At 37.0% G+C, this 17,481-nt stretch overlaps 1 protein-coding gene across 18 annotated transcripts in view; it reads left to right on the top strand.

The window, feature by feature from the left end:
• Mllt10 (MLLT10 histone lysine methyltransferase DOT1L cofactor) overlaps positions 1-17,481 on the top strand; it is a 189,860-nt gene that overhangs the window by 12,669 nt on the left and 159,710 nt on the right. For 2 of the 18 annotated variants that reach the window (XM_040277634.2, XM_040277631.2), the window contains exon 1: positions 3,497-3,650. The exons of 14 other annotated variants lie outside the window; for them this stretch is intronic. Coding sequence is in view for 1 of the 4 variants with exons in the window: in XM_021726655.3 (XP_021582330.1) it covers positions 16,936-16,941 (6 nt within the window). In the remaining 3 variants the exon portion in view is untranslated. Of the gene's footprint in view, positions 1-3,496; positions 3,651-16,891; positions 16,942-17,481 lie in introns of those variants that run through there. 2 more of the 18 variants (XM_021726655.3, XM_078023330.1) reach the window with 2 other exon arrangements.

Genomic DNA, 17,481 nt, shown 5'->3' with positions numbered 1-17,481 from the left:
TTTAGGTTTGTTTCATGGCCATAGCATTACAGTTGGATCTGCAGTTGTTATGATAGCACAAAGAAGTTATAGGCAGATATAAAAGTGGTGGGGAGGGTAAGGTGTTAATATAATTTCCCTCTCAACTGAGTTGTACTCTTAAGTCCTCCTAGATATCTTACCCAACAGCTTAGAGTTGATTTTACTGGCTCTTAATTGTTAGGGAAGTAGCAAAGTGTGGTCTTAAAGTTGAGCCCACTGAAGAACTCTGTTACAGTATGTAAGAAGGGAGAAGTGGGTTTTGGCAAGCAGCGTTTGTTTGCCTCATGGGGCTCATTACATTAGACCTTTCTTTTTTCTTTTTTCTATTTTGGTATTGGGTATTGAATTACTGAGCTACATTCCTAGCCCTTTTAAAATTTTATTTTTATTATTATTTTTGTTTTGGGGATTGAACCTAGGGGCACTTAACCATTAGCTACATTGAGCTACCCTTTATATTTTTTGAAGCAGGTTCTCACTAAGTTGCTTAGGTCAGCCTCAAACTTGAGGACTTCCTGCCTCAATCTCTGGAATCATTGAGATTATAGGCATGTGCTACTATGCCCAGCCTAAAATTTTATTTTCTTTATGCTTTTTGTCTAAGGCAAAATCTTTCCTCTTAAAATCTTCCCATTTGGTTAACCTATCAGGTAGTATATAGATTTTTTTTAAAAATATTTATTCTTAAGTTTAGGTGGACACAATATCTTTATTTTACATTTATGTGGTGCTGAGGATCGAATCCAGTGCCTCATGCATGCTAGGCGAGCACTCTACCACTGAGCCACAACCTCAGCCCTCTTCCTTTCTTCTCTGTTGTGTTTTCCTTTACCACTTTTTTTCCTTTCCTTGGTCACGTGTGTGTGTGTGTGTGTGTGTGTGTGTGTGTGTGTGTGTGTGTGTATGTAATCTAGGGTCTGAGCTACATATACAACTCCCATCCTTGGTCCTGTTCTTTTCTTCCTCATTCTCTTCCTCCTTCCTTCTCCCTTTCTCCCTTCATCTTTTCTCCTGCTCTCTTGCTTTTTCCCTCCGCTTCCTCTTTTCTCCTTCATTTCCTTTCATTCCTATGCCTCTGTTACTGCTCTTTCCCCTGTCTTCTCTTTACTTTTTTTTCCCCTTACCTTTCTTTTGTTTTCTTCTTCTTTTCAAACCAGAAGACCTTCTAGATTTCATCTACCTGGACTGACTGCTCTTTAGGATCATCTTATAGGAACAGGTCTGGAATTTTCCTTCGACACTTTTTCAGGATATTTTCTTCCTGCTTTTGTTGTAGTCCCTTTTTTCCTAGTCTCCATTTCTTCATATTTAATGGTTCTTGTTTAGGTTGGCATATCTCTAAGAGCTTCACAGGAAAAGGTGCATAAAAAATACGTTGTTGAGTTTTTCCCCACCAGTACTGGGGATTGTATCCAGAGGTACTTTCTACTGAGCTCTGTTCCCAGCCTTTTTTATTTTGTTTTGAGACAGGATCTCACTAAGTTGCCTGGGCTGGCCTTGAACTTAACGATCCTCCTGCCTTAGTCTCTAAAGTAGTGGAGATTGCAGATGTGCATCACCATATGTAACTTTTTGTTCTTTGGAGGCAGTATCCTTTCTGAGAATATTAATTGGGGTTTTGTTTTGTTTTAGTTGTCTGATGTTTTCTTGTGAAACTTTTCCTTTGTATTTTTTGTTCTGATCTTTCTTGTTAGAGACTCCTTAAAAAAAAACAAGTGACTCTTAGCCATTGATTCAAATTTAAGACAGGCTCCTAAAGGATTGATTGGAAACTGATTGACTGCATTCTAGGTGACCAGCTGGGTTCTCAGTTTATTCAAAGAGCTCTCCATTTATTCATTTGAGGGCAGCAAACTTGATTACCAGTATTCTTTGAACTATTTGAATGCTGGGATTTGAGTATGTAGAATTAGATTTTCATTTAATTCTTCTTTTTAAACCTGATACTTTTTATCTCAGCTAATCCTAATGTCCCCAAGTCTTAATTTCTTCTGGTATACCTTCTCTAGAATATTAAGGATTATATTTTTCTAGTATAGGAGAGAAATAGTTACTTAGTAGTGTAGTAGAGAAAGAGATTGTTTGATTGCTTTTCAAGTTATGTCCATTCCCTCCTGGTTTTAGCCTCATCTGAAACCCCTCTCCTTTGGATTTTCCTTTTCTTATTGCCTGGTACCGAAGGTTCTTCTAATTTTTGGTGCTGTGTGGTGTAAGATATATTTCTTTAGGGCTTGTCTTCCTGCAGCTTATTTTTATACTCTGTGAAATCTTTGTTTTTTTTTTTTTTTTTTTTCTTCTTTGGTGCAGGAGATTTGAGTCCAGGGCCTAGCATGCATTCTTACCACTGAGCTACACCTTGTACCCCTATGAAGTCACTTACTACATATCTTTCTCCTTTTTAGATTCTAAAATTTTATAGCTATTGTCTTCCTCTATGTTCTTTTTTGTATTTGTGGCTTTATGGACCTTTATCTCATTATTGTCATTTGATATTTTTAGGTAGATGGAGAGGGTATAGTTTTTAAGTGGAATTAACTACCTGTGTTTCTGATATTCTTTCCCCATTTTTTTCCTTTTTTAATTTTTAAATTTTTTTTGGTAGTGGGGATTGTACTTGGTTCTGAGATATATCATTAGTACTTTAGTTTTGAGACAGGGTTTTGCTAAGTTGCTGAGACTGGCCTTCATCTTGTGATCCTCCTGCTTCAGCCTCTGGAGTTACTGGGATTATAGGCATGGTTCACCATGCCTGGCTTCCCATTTCTTCTAGGGTCTTCCCCCCCCACCACTGCCCGCCCTCAACTCAATTACTAGTTATGTCTTCTATCTTCAGTCTGTCTTTTTTCTTTACTTGATTTTTCCCATTCAAATTATACATATTTTTTGAATTTTCCTATGGGTTCCACTTTTTACGTTGCCCTTTTGTCCTTTTCCCCTTTTTTCCTCAACCTTCCTGAAGGAATAGGACCATAGATTTTAGCTCCACTTCTTCAGTAGCCTACTGTGTTCTAATCTCTTAGTTATATTTGATGATTAAAAGATATCAGTTGTCATTATGATAGCATAAGAAATTTTCATTTGCTATAACACTCATCATGGACACTGTCCATTTTGTCTTTCAGTGACCCTTAAATAAAGATCTGTGTGCAAGAATTTCTTTAAATGATTTAACTTCAGGAAGATTATCTCCTTTGAGGATCTGGTATATCTCTTCCTTTTTGTTAGATACATGAAATATTCTATTTTTCTTTTTGTTCTGTTTACCAGGCAGCTGAACCAAATCTGGTCTTAAGTTACATCAGCTGAATTAGTTACATTATTAGTATATTTGTTTTCTCTTCCTTCTTCCATTGGGTTTAGGACTTCACTTCTTATCTCTTGTTTCTCTGCGTGTTGATTTCATTCTCTCATACTACAGACTCTCTACTACATGAGGCTGGAACCATGACTGCTGGCAGCTCTTGGCTCTCATCTTCCCAGCCCCTTCTACCACGAGAAGGGGTTTTCTTGAAGAATCCTGAGAAGGACTCTGACCTGTCTTGGATCATGTACCCACCATTCCTCTGGCTGGAGTGGGGAGGGTACTATGAATGGCAACCCTCAATAGAACTACATAGTTGGAGTCAGGGGTAAGAGCAGTTTCCCTAATGCAGGGGGGTGGGTACTGTTAACAAAAGAAGGGTGATGCTTATGAAGCAGATGAAAAATAGATGTCCTTTATACTGGTTTTTAATATTAATTTTATTTGTAAGTACAGAAAATACCATACATTTTGATTCGACCATTACACTGTTACATTTGCCTCTTTAGCACTCTTAAATTTTGTGAATAATTTTAAATGCCTATCCCCTTTTTAAAAAGTTTCGATTCTACTTAACCTATTTTCAGCATTTAAAATCATTGTGCCAAAGATTATAACTGGGTGTCATGGCACATGCCAATAATCCCAGCTACTTGGGAGACTGAGGCCAGAGGATCACAAGTTCCTTTCAAACCTGACAATATAGTTGAGGTCCTGTTTCAAAACAAAAAACCAAAAACCACAATAAACAAAACCCCTCAAGATCCATGCTTTCTTTCTTGAAACACTATTTTCATGACTTCTGGGTAGCTATTTTCTTTTATAGCCTCTGAATTTTTTTTGGCATTACTTTTCTTAATTTAAAATTTAAGTTACATGATTGCTTTTCTGGCCTATTTGATAACCTCACCCTTGGTGAATTTATGCATACAATGTGGGTGCCTCTGGATACCAGTGTCATCATCATCTGAACAATTTTTTCCAGACTTCAGGTCTTATTTCTAATTGCCTCCAGGACTTTCTACTTAAGTAGAAATCCTATCCTAGGTATCTTTAGTTTCTCTACCTCTATATTCTTGCATCATAATCTGAGACCTAATTTTTTAAAGTTATTGTAATACTTTAATTATTTTATTTTTCTAAGGTGATACAATGATCTGGTTCAAAAAAATGTAAAATGATGGTACAGTAAATATTCTCTTTCCCAAGAGCTGGGAGTATAGCTTAGTGGTAGAGTGTGTGCTTAGTAGACATGAGGTGCCGAGTTCAGTCCTCAGCACAAAATAATCCAAAAAAAAAAAAAACCTAAAACAACAATAACAAAATAAAAATTCTTCTTCCTGAATTTCCCACATTCACCCATTTTTCTTTCCGACTCCCTAGTTTTAGTTTTTTAATTTTCTAGTGCCTTTATGTGGGTGTAAAAATGTACATACCTTATTTTTCTACAAATACAGTACACATACTAGCCTTTCTTGCCTTCTTTTTTTTGGGGCAGCGGGTGTTGGGTATCAGGGATTGGAATTGGGCACTGGACCACTGAGCCACATCTCCCACTCTATTTTGTATTTTATTTAGAGACGGCATCTCACTGAGTTGCTTATCACCTCAGCCATTGCTGAGTCTGGCTTTGAACTTGTTATCCTCCTGTTTCAGCCTCCCTAGCCGCTGGAATTACAGGCATTCTCCAGGGTGCTGGGCTCTCTCCTTCCCTTCTTTTTACCATTCTCCTACCATCCCTTTCTGTCTCAAGATTATCTCCTATTAAAAATGTTGCTATTTTTTTGTCCTTAAAAGTATCTAGTTGGGGCTGGGGATGTGGCTCCAGCGGTAGCGAGCTCGCCTGGCATGCGTGCGACCCGGGTTCGATCCTCAGCACCACATACCAACAAAGATGTTGTGTCCGCCGAGAACTGAAAAATAAATATTAAAAAAATTAAAAAAAAAAAGTATTTAGTTGTCTCCTCCCCCCAACCCCCATTTGTTTGTCCACCCACCCCATTTTGAATCCAGGGCCTCAGGCATTCTAGCACTCTACCACTGAGCTATATTACCAGTCCTTTTTTCCTTTTTTCCCCCCTTCAGTACTGGGGATTGAACCAAAGGATGTTCTATCACTAATGTACTTCTCCAGCCCTTTTTAGTTTTTATTTTGAGACAGTCTTGCTAGGTTGTCTGGCTTGCCTCAAACTTGGCAGTCTTCAAGTTTGAGCCTTCTAAGTTGATGGGATCACAGGCATGTGCTATTTCCTTTGGCCTCCTGTGTGTGTGTATTTTTTTTTTATATGTATTTTTTAGTTGTAGTTGGACCCAATACCTTTATTTTATTTATGTATTTTTATGTGGTGCTGAGGATTGAACCCAGGGCCTCACACATGCTAGGCAAGCACTCTACTGCTGAGCCACAACCCCAGTCCCTCCTATGTTTTTTTTAAACTACTAGTGCAGGGAAAACATTATTCTGTTCTAATGTATTTTTACTAAAAAATTTGCTCTGAAATCAGTAGCAATGCAAGCATACTTGTTTTTGAGTAATTGTGGTAAAGGAAAATATTTTAGAAAAAGAATCCATGATCCACAGTCTCACCCAGTGACACTCAGGTAGTATAGCAGTAGTGTTAAGACTATGGACTTTGGAGTCAGATCAACTAGATTTAAGACTGAACCACTTGGGCTGGGGCTGTAACTCAGTGACAGAGCACTTGCCTTGCACTTGTGAGGCACTGGGTTAGATCCTCAGCACCACATAATAAATAAACAAATAAAATAAAGCATGCTGTCCATCTATAACTAAAAGAAAAAAAAAGTGACCAATTGCTTATCTAAGCCTCAGTTTTCTTATCTGCAAAGTAGCATAGTTCTCTGGTTGTAGGCCAGGTACTTAGTATTGAGAAGTAGGCAATTTCACCCTCTCAATAGGACAGTGAGATATAGATGTTATGCTTAACTGTTTTTTTTTTTTTAAATTTTTGGGGTGGGGGTAAGAGAGGAGTAAATATTAGTAATATAGAAATCTAGTAATTTGTTGAATTATATGAAACATTAGTGAGCCTTGATTTGAACTCTGGGTACTTCAGAGTTGGTGCTCTTAAGTGATATGCTTTAGTGCAGATTATAGTTTAGAGAAGTAAATTTTTTTTTGTGTGTGTATACCCATGTGCGTGTGTGCACGTGCCCGCTAGGGATTGAATACAGGACCTCAAAACATGTGCTCTACCTCTGAGCACCAATCCCATTCCCTGGTGGAATTGTTTATGTGTTTGTGTCTGTGTGCACTTGCTCATGACTTGTGAATGCCTTCAACTTGATGTTAATTTAGGAAAAATAGCAACATTTATAAGGATACTATTTTATTATGGTTGGATCTTCTCTGAGATTTATTAACTACTGCCAGTATATGTATACCTTTAACTGGTTTAGTTCCAGCTTTATTATTTTCTTTTAAAGATGGAATGGGAAATTTAGATGAGCTGTGTCTCTGTTCATGAAATTTTTTGTGTTTTTTTTTTGTGGTAGGGTTTCACTCAGAGAGGCATTTTACCACTGGGCTACATTCTCAGCCCTTTTGAATTTTAAAAATGAGACTGGTCTCAGTAGCTGCTGTGGCTGGCCTTGGACTTGGGATCATCTTGCCTAAGCCTCCCTGAGTTGCTGGGATTGTTGGTGTGTGCCACTATGCCCAGCTATTCTTCACATTGTTGGAGCATGTTCCAGAAAGGGTTATTGAGTTCAATTTAGTGGAGAGCAAACCAGTTTTTTTTTTTTTTTTTTTGGTACTGGGGATTGAACCCAGGGGCACTTAAGCACTGAGCCACATCTCCAGCCCTTTTTTATTTTTTATTTTCGATAGGGTCTCACTCATTGCTTATGTTTTAGCTAAATTGCTGATTCTGGCCTGGATCTTGAAGTCCTGATGCCTCAGCCTCCTGAATTGTGATTGCATGGCATGGGCCATGTACCTGTTTTTTTTTTTTTTTTTTTTTAGCACTTTAATATTCACTCCATCTCTTCTCCCTTGGATTTTTTTTAATATAACTTTATTTTAATTTTTTTAAAAGAGTTTTTTTTAATATTTATTTTTTAGTTTTTGGTGGACACAAGATCTTTATTTTTATGTGGTGCTGAGGATCAAACCCAGTGCACTATGCATGCCAGGCGAGCACGCTAATGAGCCACATTCCCAGCCCCATAACTTTTTTGTATTATTTATGTGGTGCTGAGGATAGAACCCAATGCCTCACCTGTTCTAGGCAAGTGCTCTACCACTGAGGTTGAGTCCCAGCCCTTCCTTGCATGGTTTTTGATGGGAAGTCCATTTTTTTTTTTTTATCCTTGTTCTCCTATAGGTACAGTGATCTTCTCTGACTTCTTTTAAGATTTTACCTTTAGGGGCTGGGGATGTGGCTCAAGCAGTATCGCGCTCGCCTGGCATGCGTGCGGCCCGGGTTCGATCCTCAGCACCACATACAAACAAAGATGTTGTGTCTGCCGAGAACTGAAAAATAAATATTTAAAAAAAAATTCTCTCTCTCTCTCTCTCCCTCTCTCCCTCTCTCCCTCTCTCCCTCTCTCCCTCTCTCCCTCTCTCCCTCTCTCCCTCTCTCCCTCTCTCCCCTCTCTCACTCTCTCTTTAAAAAAAAAAAAAGATTTTACCTTTGTTTTTTTGCAGTTTAAATGTATAGGTTTTTTGGTAATTTTCCTTGTCTTGAGATTTGCTATGACTTGCTGTTTGTTATCAGTTATAGTAAATTTTCAGCCCTTATTATTTTTTCTTTTAAATTTTTTTGTAGGTGTAGATGAAGGGATAAAGAGTATTTCTTCATTTTGTTTATGTTTATGTGGTACTATGGATCAAACCTAGTGCCTCTTGCATGCTAGGCAGGTACTCTGCCACTGAGCTACAGCCCCAGCCCCTCAGCCATTATTATTAAAACATTTTGTTTCTCTCTCTTTTTTTTTTTAAAGAGAGAAGGAGAGAGAGGGGGGAGAGAGAGAATTTTTTTTTAATATATTTATTTTTTAGTTTTCGGCGGGCACAACATCTTTGTTTGTATGTGGTGCTGAGGATCAAACCTGGGCCGCATGCATGCCAGGGAGCGCACTACCACTTGAGCCACATCCTCAGCCCCATTTTGTTTCTCTTTTTATTTTCCTTTAGTTGATATTCTACATTTGGGTATTCTGTTGTTTTTTTTTTTTCTTTTTTCTTTTCATCATTTACTCTCTCAGCCTTGTTTTGGTAGTTTTATTGATATAAAATTCAAGAGCACTCTACCAGAGCCTTTTTTATTTATTTTAAGATAGGGTCTACCTAAGTTGCCTAGGCTGGTCTTGAACTTTCAGTCCTCCTGCTTCAAACCTAGTAGCTGGAATTAAAGGCATTTGCCAATGCATTGACTTGGTATTATGTATTGAAATCAGGAAGTATGAATCCTTCAAATTTATCGTTTCAAGGTTTGACTCTTTGAGGTCCCTTAAGGATTTAAATAAACTTTAGTGTGAATTTTTAAAAATTGTCTCCACAAAATGATATTGGGATTTTGATAGGATTTCATTGATTATGTAGGTCACTATAGGTCGTATTGACATTTTAGCAACATTAAGTCCTCTATCCTGAGACATGGGTGGGATGTCTTTACATTCTTTTCTTTTTAAAAAAAATTTTTTTAAGTTATAGGTGGACACAGTATCTTTATTTTATTTATATTTATGTGGTGCAAAGGATCGAACCCAGTGCCTCTTGCATGCAAGGCAAGCGCTCTACCACTGAGCTATAAACCCAGCCCAACATTCTTTTCTTTATTCAGCATCTTTAAAGTTTTTAATGTACAAGTCATTTGCCTAGTTGGAATAGTTTATTAATTTATTTTTGATGTTTTAAATGGAATTTTCATTTTTTTTTCATTTAATTGCTTTTTAATTAATCCTTTTGAGTTTTTTAATTTCTCCTTCATCTTTGAAGGACTTTTTTTTTGCTGGATATAGAATTCTTGGTTTGATAGTTCTCACTCCTTTCCTTTCTCCAAGATGGGATCTCCCTGTATTACCTGGGCTTTTCTTGAACTTCTAGAGTCAAGCAATCCTACCTAAGCCTCTGGAGTACTTGGGGCAGTTTGTTCTTTAGAATTTTGAAGTGTGCCCGCTGTATTCTGACTTCCAAGATTTCTGATATGCTTCAGTGCTCTTTGGGAGGTGAACAGTCATTTCTCTCTCTCATTACTTTTAAGATTCTCTTTTATTTTTGAAAATCTTATTTAGTTGTAGATGGACACAGTACCTTTATTTATATATATTTTTTGTGGTGCTGAGGATCGAACCCAGTGCCTAACACATGCTAAGCAAACACTGTACCACTGAGCTCCACCCCTTCTTTTTTTTTTTTTTTACTCAGCATTGTTGATTGATTGGGATTGGGGTTTTGCTGTGTTGCTTCAGCTTCTTTTGGAACGCCTGCAAGTAATCTTCCTGCCTCATCTTGCCCAGTAATGGACTATAGATGCGTGCTGTTATGCTCTTGGCTTTTCTTTCTCTTTTTTTGGGATGGGCTGAGGGGTACCCAGAGGTACTTATCTCTGAGCCACATCCCTAGTTCTTTATTTTTTATTTTGAGACAGGTCTCACTAAGTTGCTGAGGGCCTAGCTAACTTGCTGAGGCTGGCTTTGAACTTGGAATGCCTCAACCTACCAGAATTATAGGTGTGTGCCTTCACATCAGGCTTTTGTCTTTTGAAATTTTAGTATATGTGCCTCAGTGTGGGACATTATGAGTTCATTTAGCTTCTTGGATGTTTATGTTCATTTCTTTTATAACATATGGGAAGTTTTCAGTGAGATATTCTCCCTGTCTGTGTTTTTCTTTCTTGTGGGATTTAAACAATGCAAATGTTGACCTATTTGGTCCCATAGATTCCTTAGGCATGTTCACTTTTCTTCAGGCTTTTTTTTTTGTTTTTTGATACAAGGGATTGAACTAATGGGGGGCTTACCCATTGAGCCATATCCCCAGCCGTCTTTTGTATTTTATTTAGAGACAAGGTCTCACTGAGTTGATTAGCACCTTGCTTTTGCTGAGGCTGACCTTGTGATCCTCCTGCCTCAGCCTCCTAAGTCACTGGGATTACAGGTATATACCATTGTTCTTCAGTCTTTTTCTTTCTGTTCTGCAGACTTGATAATTTCCATGTCCTATCTGCAAGTTTGCTGATTTTCTGCATGCTCTGATCTGCTTTGAACTCCTTTAGGGAATTTTTTTTTTTTTTTTGGTTATTATACTTTTCAGCTTGGGAATTTCTTTTTGGTTTCTTTTTATATTTTCTAACTATTAATGCTTTCAATTGGTTCATACACTGTTTTCTTCACAAGCTTTTTTTTTTTTTTTTTTTTTTTTTAGGTTTTTGAGCATTTTAAAAATGCTTGTTTTAAAGTCTTTGTGTAGTAGATATCCGAGTTCTGAGGCTGGCTTTTTCAGGGACATTTTCTATTCATACATGTATTTATTTTGAATAGTCCCTACCTTCTTGATTCTCTGACTTGTGATTTGTGTGTGTGTGTGGGGTATGTGTGTGTATGTGTGTATGTGTGTGTGTGTGTGGTGGTGGTGGTGGTGGTGGTGGTGGTCCTCTAAGGGCCTCACATGTGCTAGGCAAATTCTGTACAACTAAGCTATATCCACAGCCCCAGATTTATTAGTTTTGATGAAGCAGTTTGTAAATTTTTCCTTTTATTATGGATCATGCTTTTACTTTCAAGTTTGATAAACTATTATCTAATGCTAGATCCTGAAGATTTTTCTTCTGTTTCTTTAAAATTTTGTTGTTTTCTGCTTTAAATTTATCTATCTATTTATTTATTTATTTATTTTTTAGAGAGTGAGAGAGGAGAGAGAGTGAGAGAGAGAATTTTTAATATTTATTTAGTTCTCGGCGGACACAACATCTTTGTTGGTATGTGGTGCTGAGGATCGAACCCGGGCCGCACGCATGCCAGGCGAGCGCGCTACTGCTTGAGCCACATCCCCAGCCCTGCTTTAAATTTAATATGTGATATATTTTGGATAAATTTTTGTGTAAGGCATTAGACTAAGATCAAGGTTCATGGTTTTGGCTTTGGGTTTCCAAATTCTCCAATGCCATCTTTTTTTTGTATCAGGGATTGAACTCAGGGGTGCTTAACCTACTGAGCCATGTCCCCAGCTCTATTAATTTATTTATTTATTTTAGGCTTTTCAGCCACATGCAACATGTAGATTTTATTAAGATGCGATTCTTCTTTTTTTTTTTTTTTTTTAAGAGAGAGAGAATTTCAACATTTATTTTTCAGTTATCGGTGGGCACAACATCTTTGTTGTATGTGGTGCTGAGGATCGAACCCAGGCCACACGCATGCCAGGCGAGTGCGCTACCGCTTGAGCCACATCCCCAGCCCTAATTTTTAATATTTATTTTTTAGTTTTTGGTGGACACAACATCTTTGTTTGTATTTGGTGCTGAGGATCCAACCCAGGCCACAGGCATGCCAGGCTACCGCTTGAGCCACATCCCCAGCCTGACTTTATTTATTTATATGTGGTGCTGACAATTGAACCCAGTGCCTCACACATGCTAGGCAAGCACTCTACCACTGAGCCACAACCCCAGCCAAACATGTTGAGTCTTTAATCCATGGACATTTATGTCATTCAGATATTCTTTGATTTCTTATATCAGTGTTGTATAGCTTTTAATGTATATCAGTTATAAACATGTTTTGTAGATTATATCTTAAGTATTTAATGTTGGAGGGAGCAATTGTCAATAATAATATATATTGTATTTTGGAGTTCTTTGATAGTATGTGAAAATATATTTGACTTAAGTATTTATAGTTTTCTAAATTAAGGGTTTTATTGTAGTTTTCCTTGGGATTTACTATACAGATAATGATGTCATCTATATGTAGGATTATTTTTATATTGGTTCCAATTTGTGTGCCTTTTAGTCTTGTCTGATTTGTGGCTAGAAATTCTAGCTCTGTACTCATTAAAAGTGTTGAGAGTGAATACACAAGTGTTTTTGACTTTAGAGGGAAGCATTCACTCAGTGGTGATAACTAGTAAGTACTATAGTAACTGCCCGCTTATTAATTTATTTTTTTTCTTCTGGGGATTGAACCCAGGGGTACTTAACCAGTGAACCACATCCCCAGCTCCTTAATTTTTTTTAAATTCTTTTTTTTTTTTTTTTTAGTTAGACACAATACCTTTACTTTATTTATCTTTATGCAGTGCAGAGGATTGAACCCAGGGCCTCACACGTAGTAGACAAGCGCTCTACCACTGAGCCACAACCCCAGCCCACTCTAGCTCTCTTGATTTATTTATTTTTTATTTTCAGAAAGGTTCTAAGTTGCTTGGGGCCTTGCTGAATTGCTGAGGCTGGCCTCAAACTTGTATTCCTCCTGCCTCAGCCTCCCAAGTTGCAGGAATTATAGGCATGCACCACTGTGCTCAGCTTTAACTGTGTTTTTTTTGGTAGAAGCTCTGTATGAAGTTGAGGAAGTGTACACCTATACTTTATTGATAATTTTCTTAGCTTTTTAAAATCATGAATGGGCATTGAATTTGATCAATTATTTTGTATGCAGTAGCTGACAGTTATCTTTTTCTTTACTTACCTAATATGGTAGAGTATGTTAATTGATATTTGAATATTTAACCAACTCAAGAGTAAGCTCCACTTGGTCATGGCATATAATTCTTTTTTATATGTTGTAGGATCCTGTGTAATTTTGTTAAGCATTTTACTATATAGTATTCCCTTTATATTTTCTTTGTCTGGTTTTATTATTAGGATAATATTAGCTTCACATAATGAATTGGAAAGTCCTCCTTCCTTTTTCATTTTTAGAGGAGAGTAGCCAGAATTGGTTTTAATTCTTTAAACATTTTGGCACTGTTTTCCAGTGAAACATTCGGGCCTTCAGATTTCTATTTTGGGAGTTTTAAATTTATATATTTTTCACGTGTGATGCTGGGAATTGAACCCAAGGCCTCATGCATAGTAGGCAAGCAGGTGTCTTACTTTGTTAGGCTTTAACATTTCTTCTTCTTCTTTTTTTTTTTTTTTTTTGAGAGAGAGAGAGAGAGAGAGAGAGAGAGAGAGAGAATTTTTTAATATTTATTTTTTAGTTTTCGGCAGACACAACATCTTTTTTGTTTGTATGTGGTGCTGAGAATCGAACCTGGGCCGCAGGCATGCCAGGCGAGCCCACTACCGCTTGAGCCACATCCCTAGCCCCAGGCTTTAACATTTCTTTTTGGTTTGTGCCCATTGATGCATCCTGGTTGCTGATTTTTTCCATTGTAAGAGTAGGGCGTCCTAGGAAAAAGAAATACCCAGGAAACTCACTGCTGCATTATACCTTGGGTCTTTCTCTTCACTTTTGGAAATATATTTATTTTTAGTGTTTGTGGTTTTTGATTGTACTTATTAGTGAGGAAAAAGAGGGAGCAGTATGTCTATTCCATCTTCCCAGAAGTGGAACTCTGTCCTTTGATTTTTTTGTGTGTGACCATGGTGATTGACCCCAGGGTCCTGTGCATGTGAGGCAAGCACTCTACCAACTGAACTATACCCTAGTCCCTGTCCTTTGATTTCATTGAATTTCCTCTGTTGTGTTTTATTTCTATTTAATTGATTTCTGCTCTGATCTTTATTATCTCTCTTATACACACACACTTTCTCTCTCAGACTCTTCTAAGTCCACCACTCTCATTTTTTTGTTTGTTTTTTTTTGCGGACCTGGGGATTAAACCCTGGTCCTTGCACATACTAGGCAAGTGCTCTACCACTGAGCCTACATCCCCAACTCTTTATTTAGACACAAGGTCTTAGTAAGTTCCTGAGGCTGGCCTCGAACTTCTGCCTCAGCTTCCCAAGTATCTGGGATTACAGGCATGTACTTCTATGCCTATTTCTTTTTAAAAATAGACTCTTAATGCTATAATTTCACTGTGGTCAGAAAATCAGTATGACTTAACACCTTAAAATTTTTTTTAAAGAAGGTAGATTTTAAAATTAATTAATTAATTGATTGATTGATTTTTAATTCTGTGGGTTGAATCAAAGTCTTCACACTGCTAGGCAGATGTGTTTTTCCACTGAATTATACCCTCTTCTCCTATATGAGTTAAACAATTAATTCATTATTTTTATGACAGGATCCTCTTGTTTTTTGTCTTTGAAAAAATTTACTTTATGTAATATTAATGTAACTGTTTCAACTTTCTTTTTTTCTTTTTCTTTTTTAAATACTTTTTTAGTTGTAGATAGACACAATACCTTTATTTTGTTTATTTTTACGTGGTGCTGAAGATCAAACCCAGTGCCTCAAACATGCCAGGCAAGTTCTCTACCATGGAGCTACGTCCCCAGCCCTCTTTTTTTCTTTTTAATTAGTTTTTAGTTGTTGATGGACCTTTTATTTTTTATTTATTTGTATGTGGTGCTGAGAATCGGACCCAGGGCCTCACACATGCTAGGCAAGTGCTCTTCCACTGAGCTTCAACCTCAGCCCTATTTCAACTTTGTTTTGATGTTGTAGAAACATGACTCTTTTCTTGGGCTGGTTTGAGGAGTTTTTATTTTTGGTTTTAGTCAGTTTTATCATGATATATACTAGTTTACTTTTCTTTTTTCTAGTGGTGATGTTTATTGAAAGAGTGCCTTGTTACATATGTTTTTAATTTTCACAAAATATCAAAAATTATTGTTAACTTCTGTAGTTTTTTTTTTTGCATTATTTTCTTTGATAAGAATATTTGGCCTCTTGAAGTTATTGCAATGTTAAGTTCTATTTACTTTTTAATTTTTTTTGTACCAGGGATTGTACTCAGGGGTACTCTATCACTGAGCCACATCCCCGGACTTATTTTGTATTTTATTTAAAGACAGGGTCTCGGAAGTGTAACTGATGTGATTCTGCAGTCTGTATAAGGGGTAAAAATGGGAGTTCATAACCCACTTGAATCAAAGTGTGAAATATGATATATCAAGAACTATGTAATGTTTTGAACAACCAACAATTAAAAAAAAAAACATAGAACAGCCAAAAAACTTAAAAAAAAAAAATAAAGACAAGGTCTCACTGAGTTGCTTAGTGCCTCGACATTGCTGAGGCTGGCTTTGAACTTGCTATCCTCTTGTCTCAGCCTGTCTCAGGCATGTGCCACCGCACCTGGCAAGTTCTATTTACTTTTTAAAGTATTTTCCCATTTCATTTAAATTAGTAACTATTACTAGCTTTCATGTATCATAGATCTCATAGTATCTTAGACCTTGTAATCTGTATCTCTAGAATTTAAAATTTTTATTTTGTTCTAACTTTCTGATCATGTGATATTTAGTTATAACTGTTTTAAAGGACTTGTCTGCTAATTCTGTCCTTTGAGGATGGGTTAAATTGGTTTTAGTTTCACTATGGGAATGAATTTGCAACTTCTTATAAGTCTTAAAAATTTTGGTTGATGTTTTGATCCCTGTGCATTGTACCTTTTTTTTTTGTATGCCTAAAAATATTTGAGGTATTTGTTCTGTGACACCATTAAGTTGCTGGAAAAGAGTGTGCTTCTTGATCTTCCTTAGTTTTCTTTGAATGGACTGGAGCTATGTGTAGGGTTACCCCCCCCCCCTTTCTTCTGAAGCATTTCCTTTGTATTCTGATATGATATGAATTACTAGGTTTCCATTCTGGCTTTTGGGAATAAGTACTGTTCACCTCATTCTGTTAAGTTCTGGTCATTGTTTTCTCTAATTCTTTTGATGGTTCTCTTCCTGGCTTTGGGTAGGTCCCTCACATGCAAGTGATGATTTGTTACTCAACCAAAAATTCTAGGGTGAGCCTTTGTAGATCTCTTCATTTCTCTTTCTCTCTCAGGCTCTCTACTCAGTGCTGGTCTCCCTTGTGAGCTCTAGCCACCTTGACTTCCTTGGACTCCCAGCTTCGTTTCCTCAACTTGGGGAGACCACAGGCTCTGCCTGAGTTCCTTCTCCCTGTTCCTCGACCTGGAAAGTCTCTCAGTAAGCTGGGCACCTGTATGACTTATGTCATTTGTTTCTTGTTTCTCAAGGATCACACTGTCTTACATTACTTGTCCTATTTCTTCAGTGTTATTGTTTTGTTCATTGTTTTAGGTTTTTATTATTTCATACAAGAAAGCTAAATCTAATCACCTTTACTCCATTTTGACTCGAAGAATGATATCCTTTTGGTGATAATTTGCATTTTCATAATGACTTGTGATATTATTGAGCATGTTTTAACTTGTGTATTGACCATTCCTGTGTTCTCTTGAGTTTGTTCAAACCTTTAAGTCCTTCCCTTTCCTTTTCCCTTTCCCTTACCCTCCTTTTCCTGTGTATTTTGAGTTTCACAAGATCTTTATATGTCCTAGATACTGGTCTTTTGTTAGATAAATGTTTTGTAAATACTTTGCCCAGGTCTGTATTTACTTATTTATTTTAACTGTGCCTTTTGATGAGCAGAAATACTTAAATCTGATGAAGTCTAATTTATCAGTGTTTTCTTTTATAGTTATTGCTTACTGTGAGCTAAGACTTTTGCCTAACCCCGAAGTCATGAAGGTAATTTCCTTTATTTCCTCTAAAAGCTTTTGTTTTTGCTCATTTATATTTAGGTTTGTGATGCATCTGAAATTATTTCTTGTGGGCTTCATCTTTTTTTGTTTGCATATGGCTATTCAATTGTTTTTATATCATTTGTTGAAAAGAATTTCTTTTCCTCACTGGATTGCTTTGGTGGCATACATGGCTGGCTGCATAAGTAGAATCTCTATAAGGGGTGTGGTTGTATACTCCTATAATCCCAGATACTCAGGAGGCTGAGACAGGAGGATTGCAAGTTCGAGGTCAGCCTCAAAAATTTAGTGAGACCTTGTCTCAAAACTAAAAAAATTAAAATTGCTGGGATATTGCTCAGAGGTAGATCATCCAGGGTTCAATCCCCAGTAACCATCTCCCTCCCCATTATATGCACAAATAAAAAAGATGGGCTGGGATTGTGGCTCAGTGATAGAGCACTTGCCTAGCATGTGTGAGGCACTGGGTTTGATTCTCAGCACTATATACTAATAAATAAATAAAATAAAAAATTTCATCAGTAAC

The sequence above is a fragment of the Ictidomys tridecemlineatus genome, chromosome 10 (assembly GCF_052094955.1).
Source record: "Ictidomys tridecemlineatus isolate mIctTri1 chromosome 10, mIctTri1.hap1, whole genome shotgun sequence".
Taxonomy (NCBI): Eukaryota; Metazoa; Chordata; class Mammalia; order Rodentia; family Sciuridae; genus Ictidomys; species Ictidomys tridecemlineatus.
The sequence above is the reverse complement of the archived record's forward strand: the minus strand, read 5'-3'. Positions and strand labels throughout refer to the sequence as shown.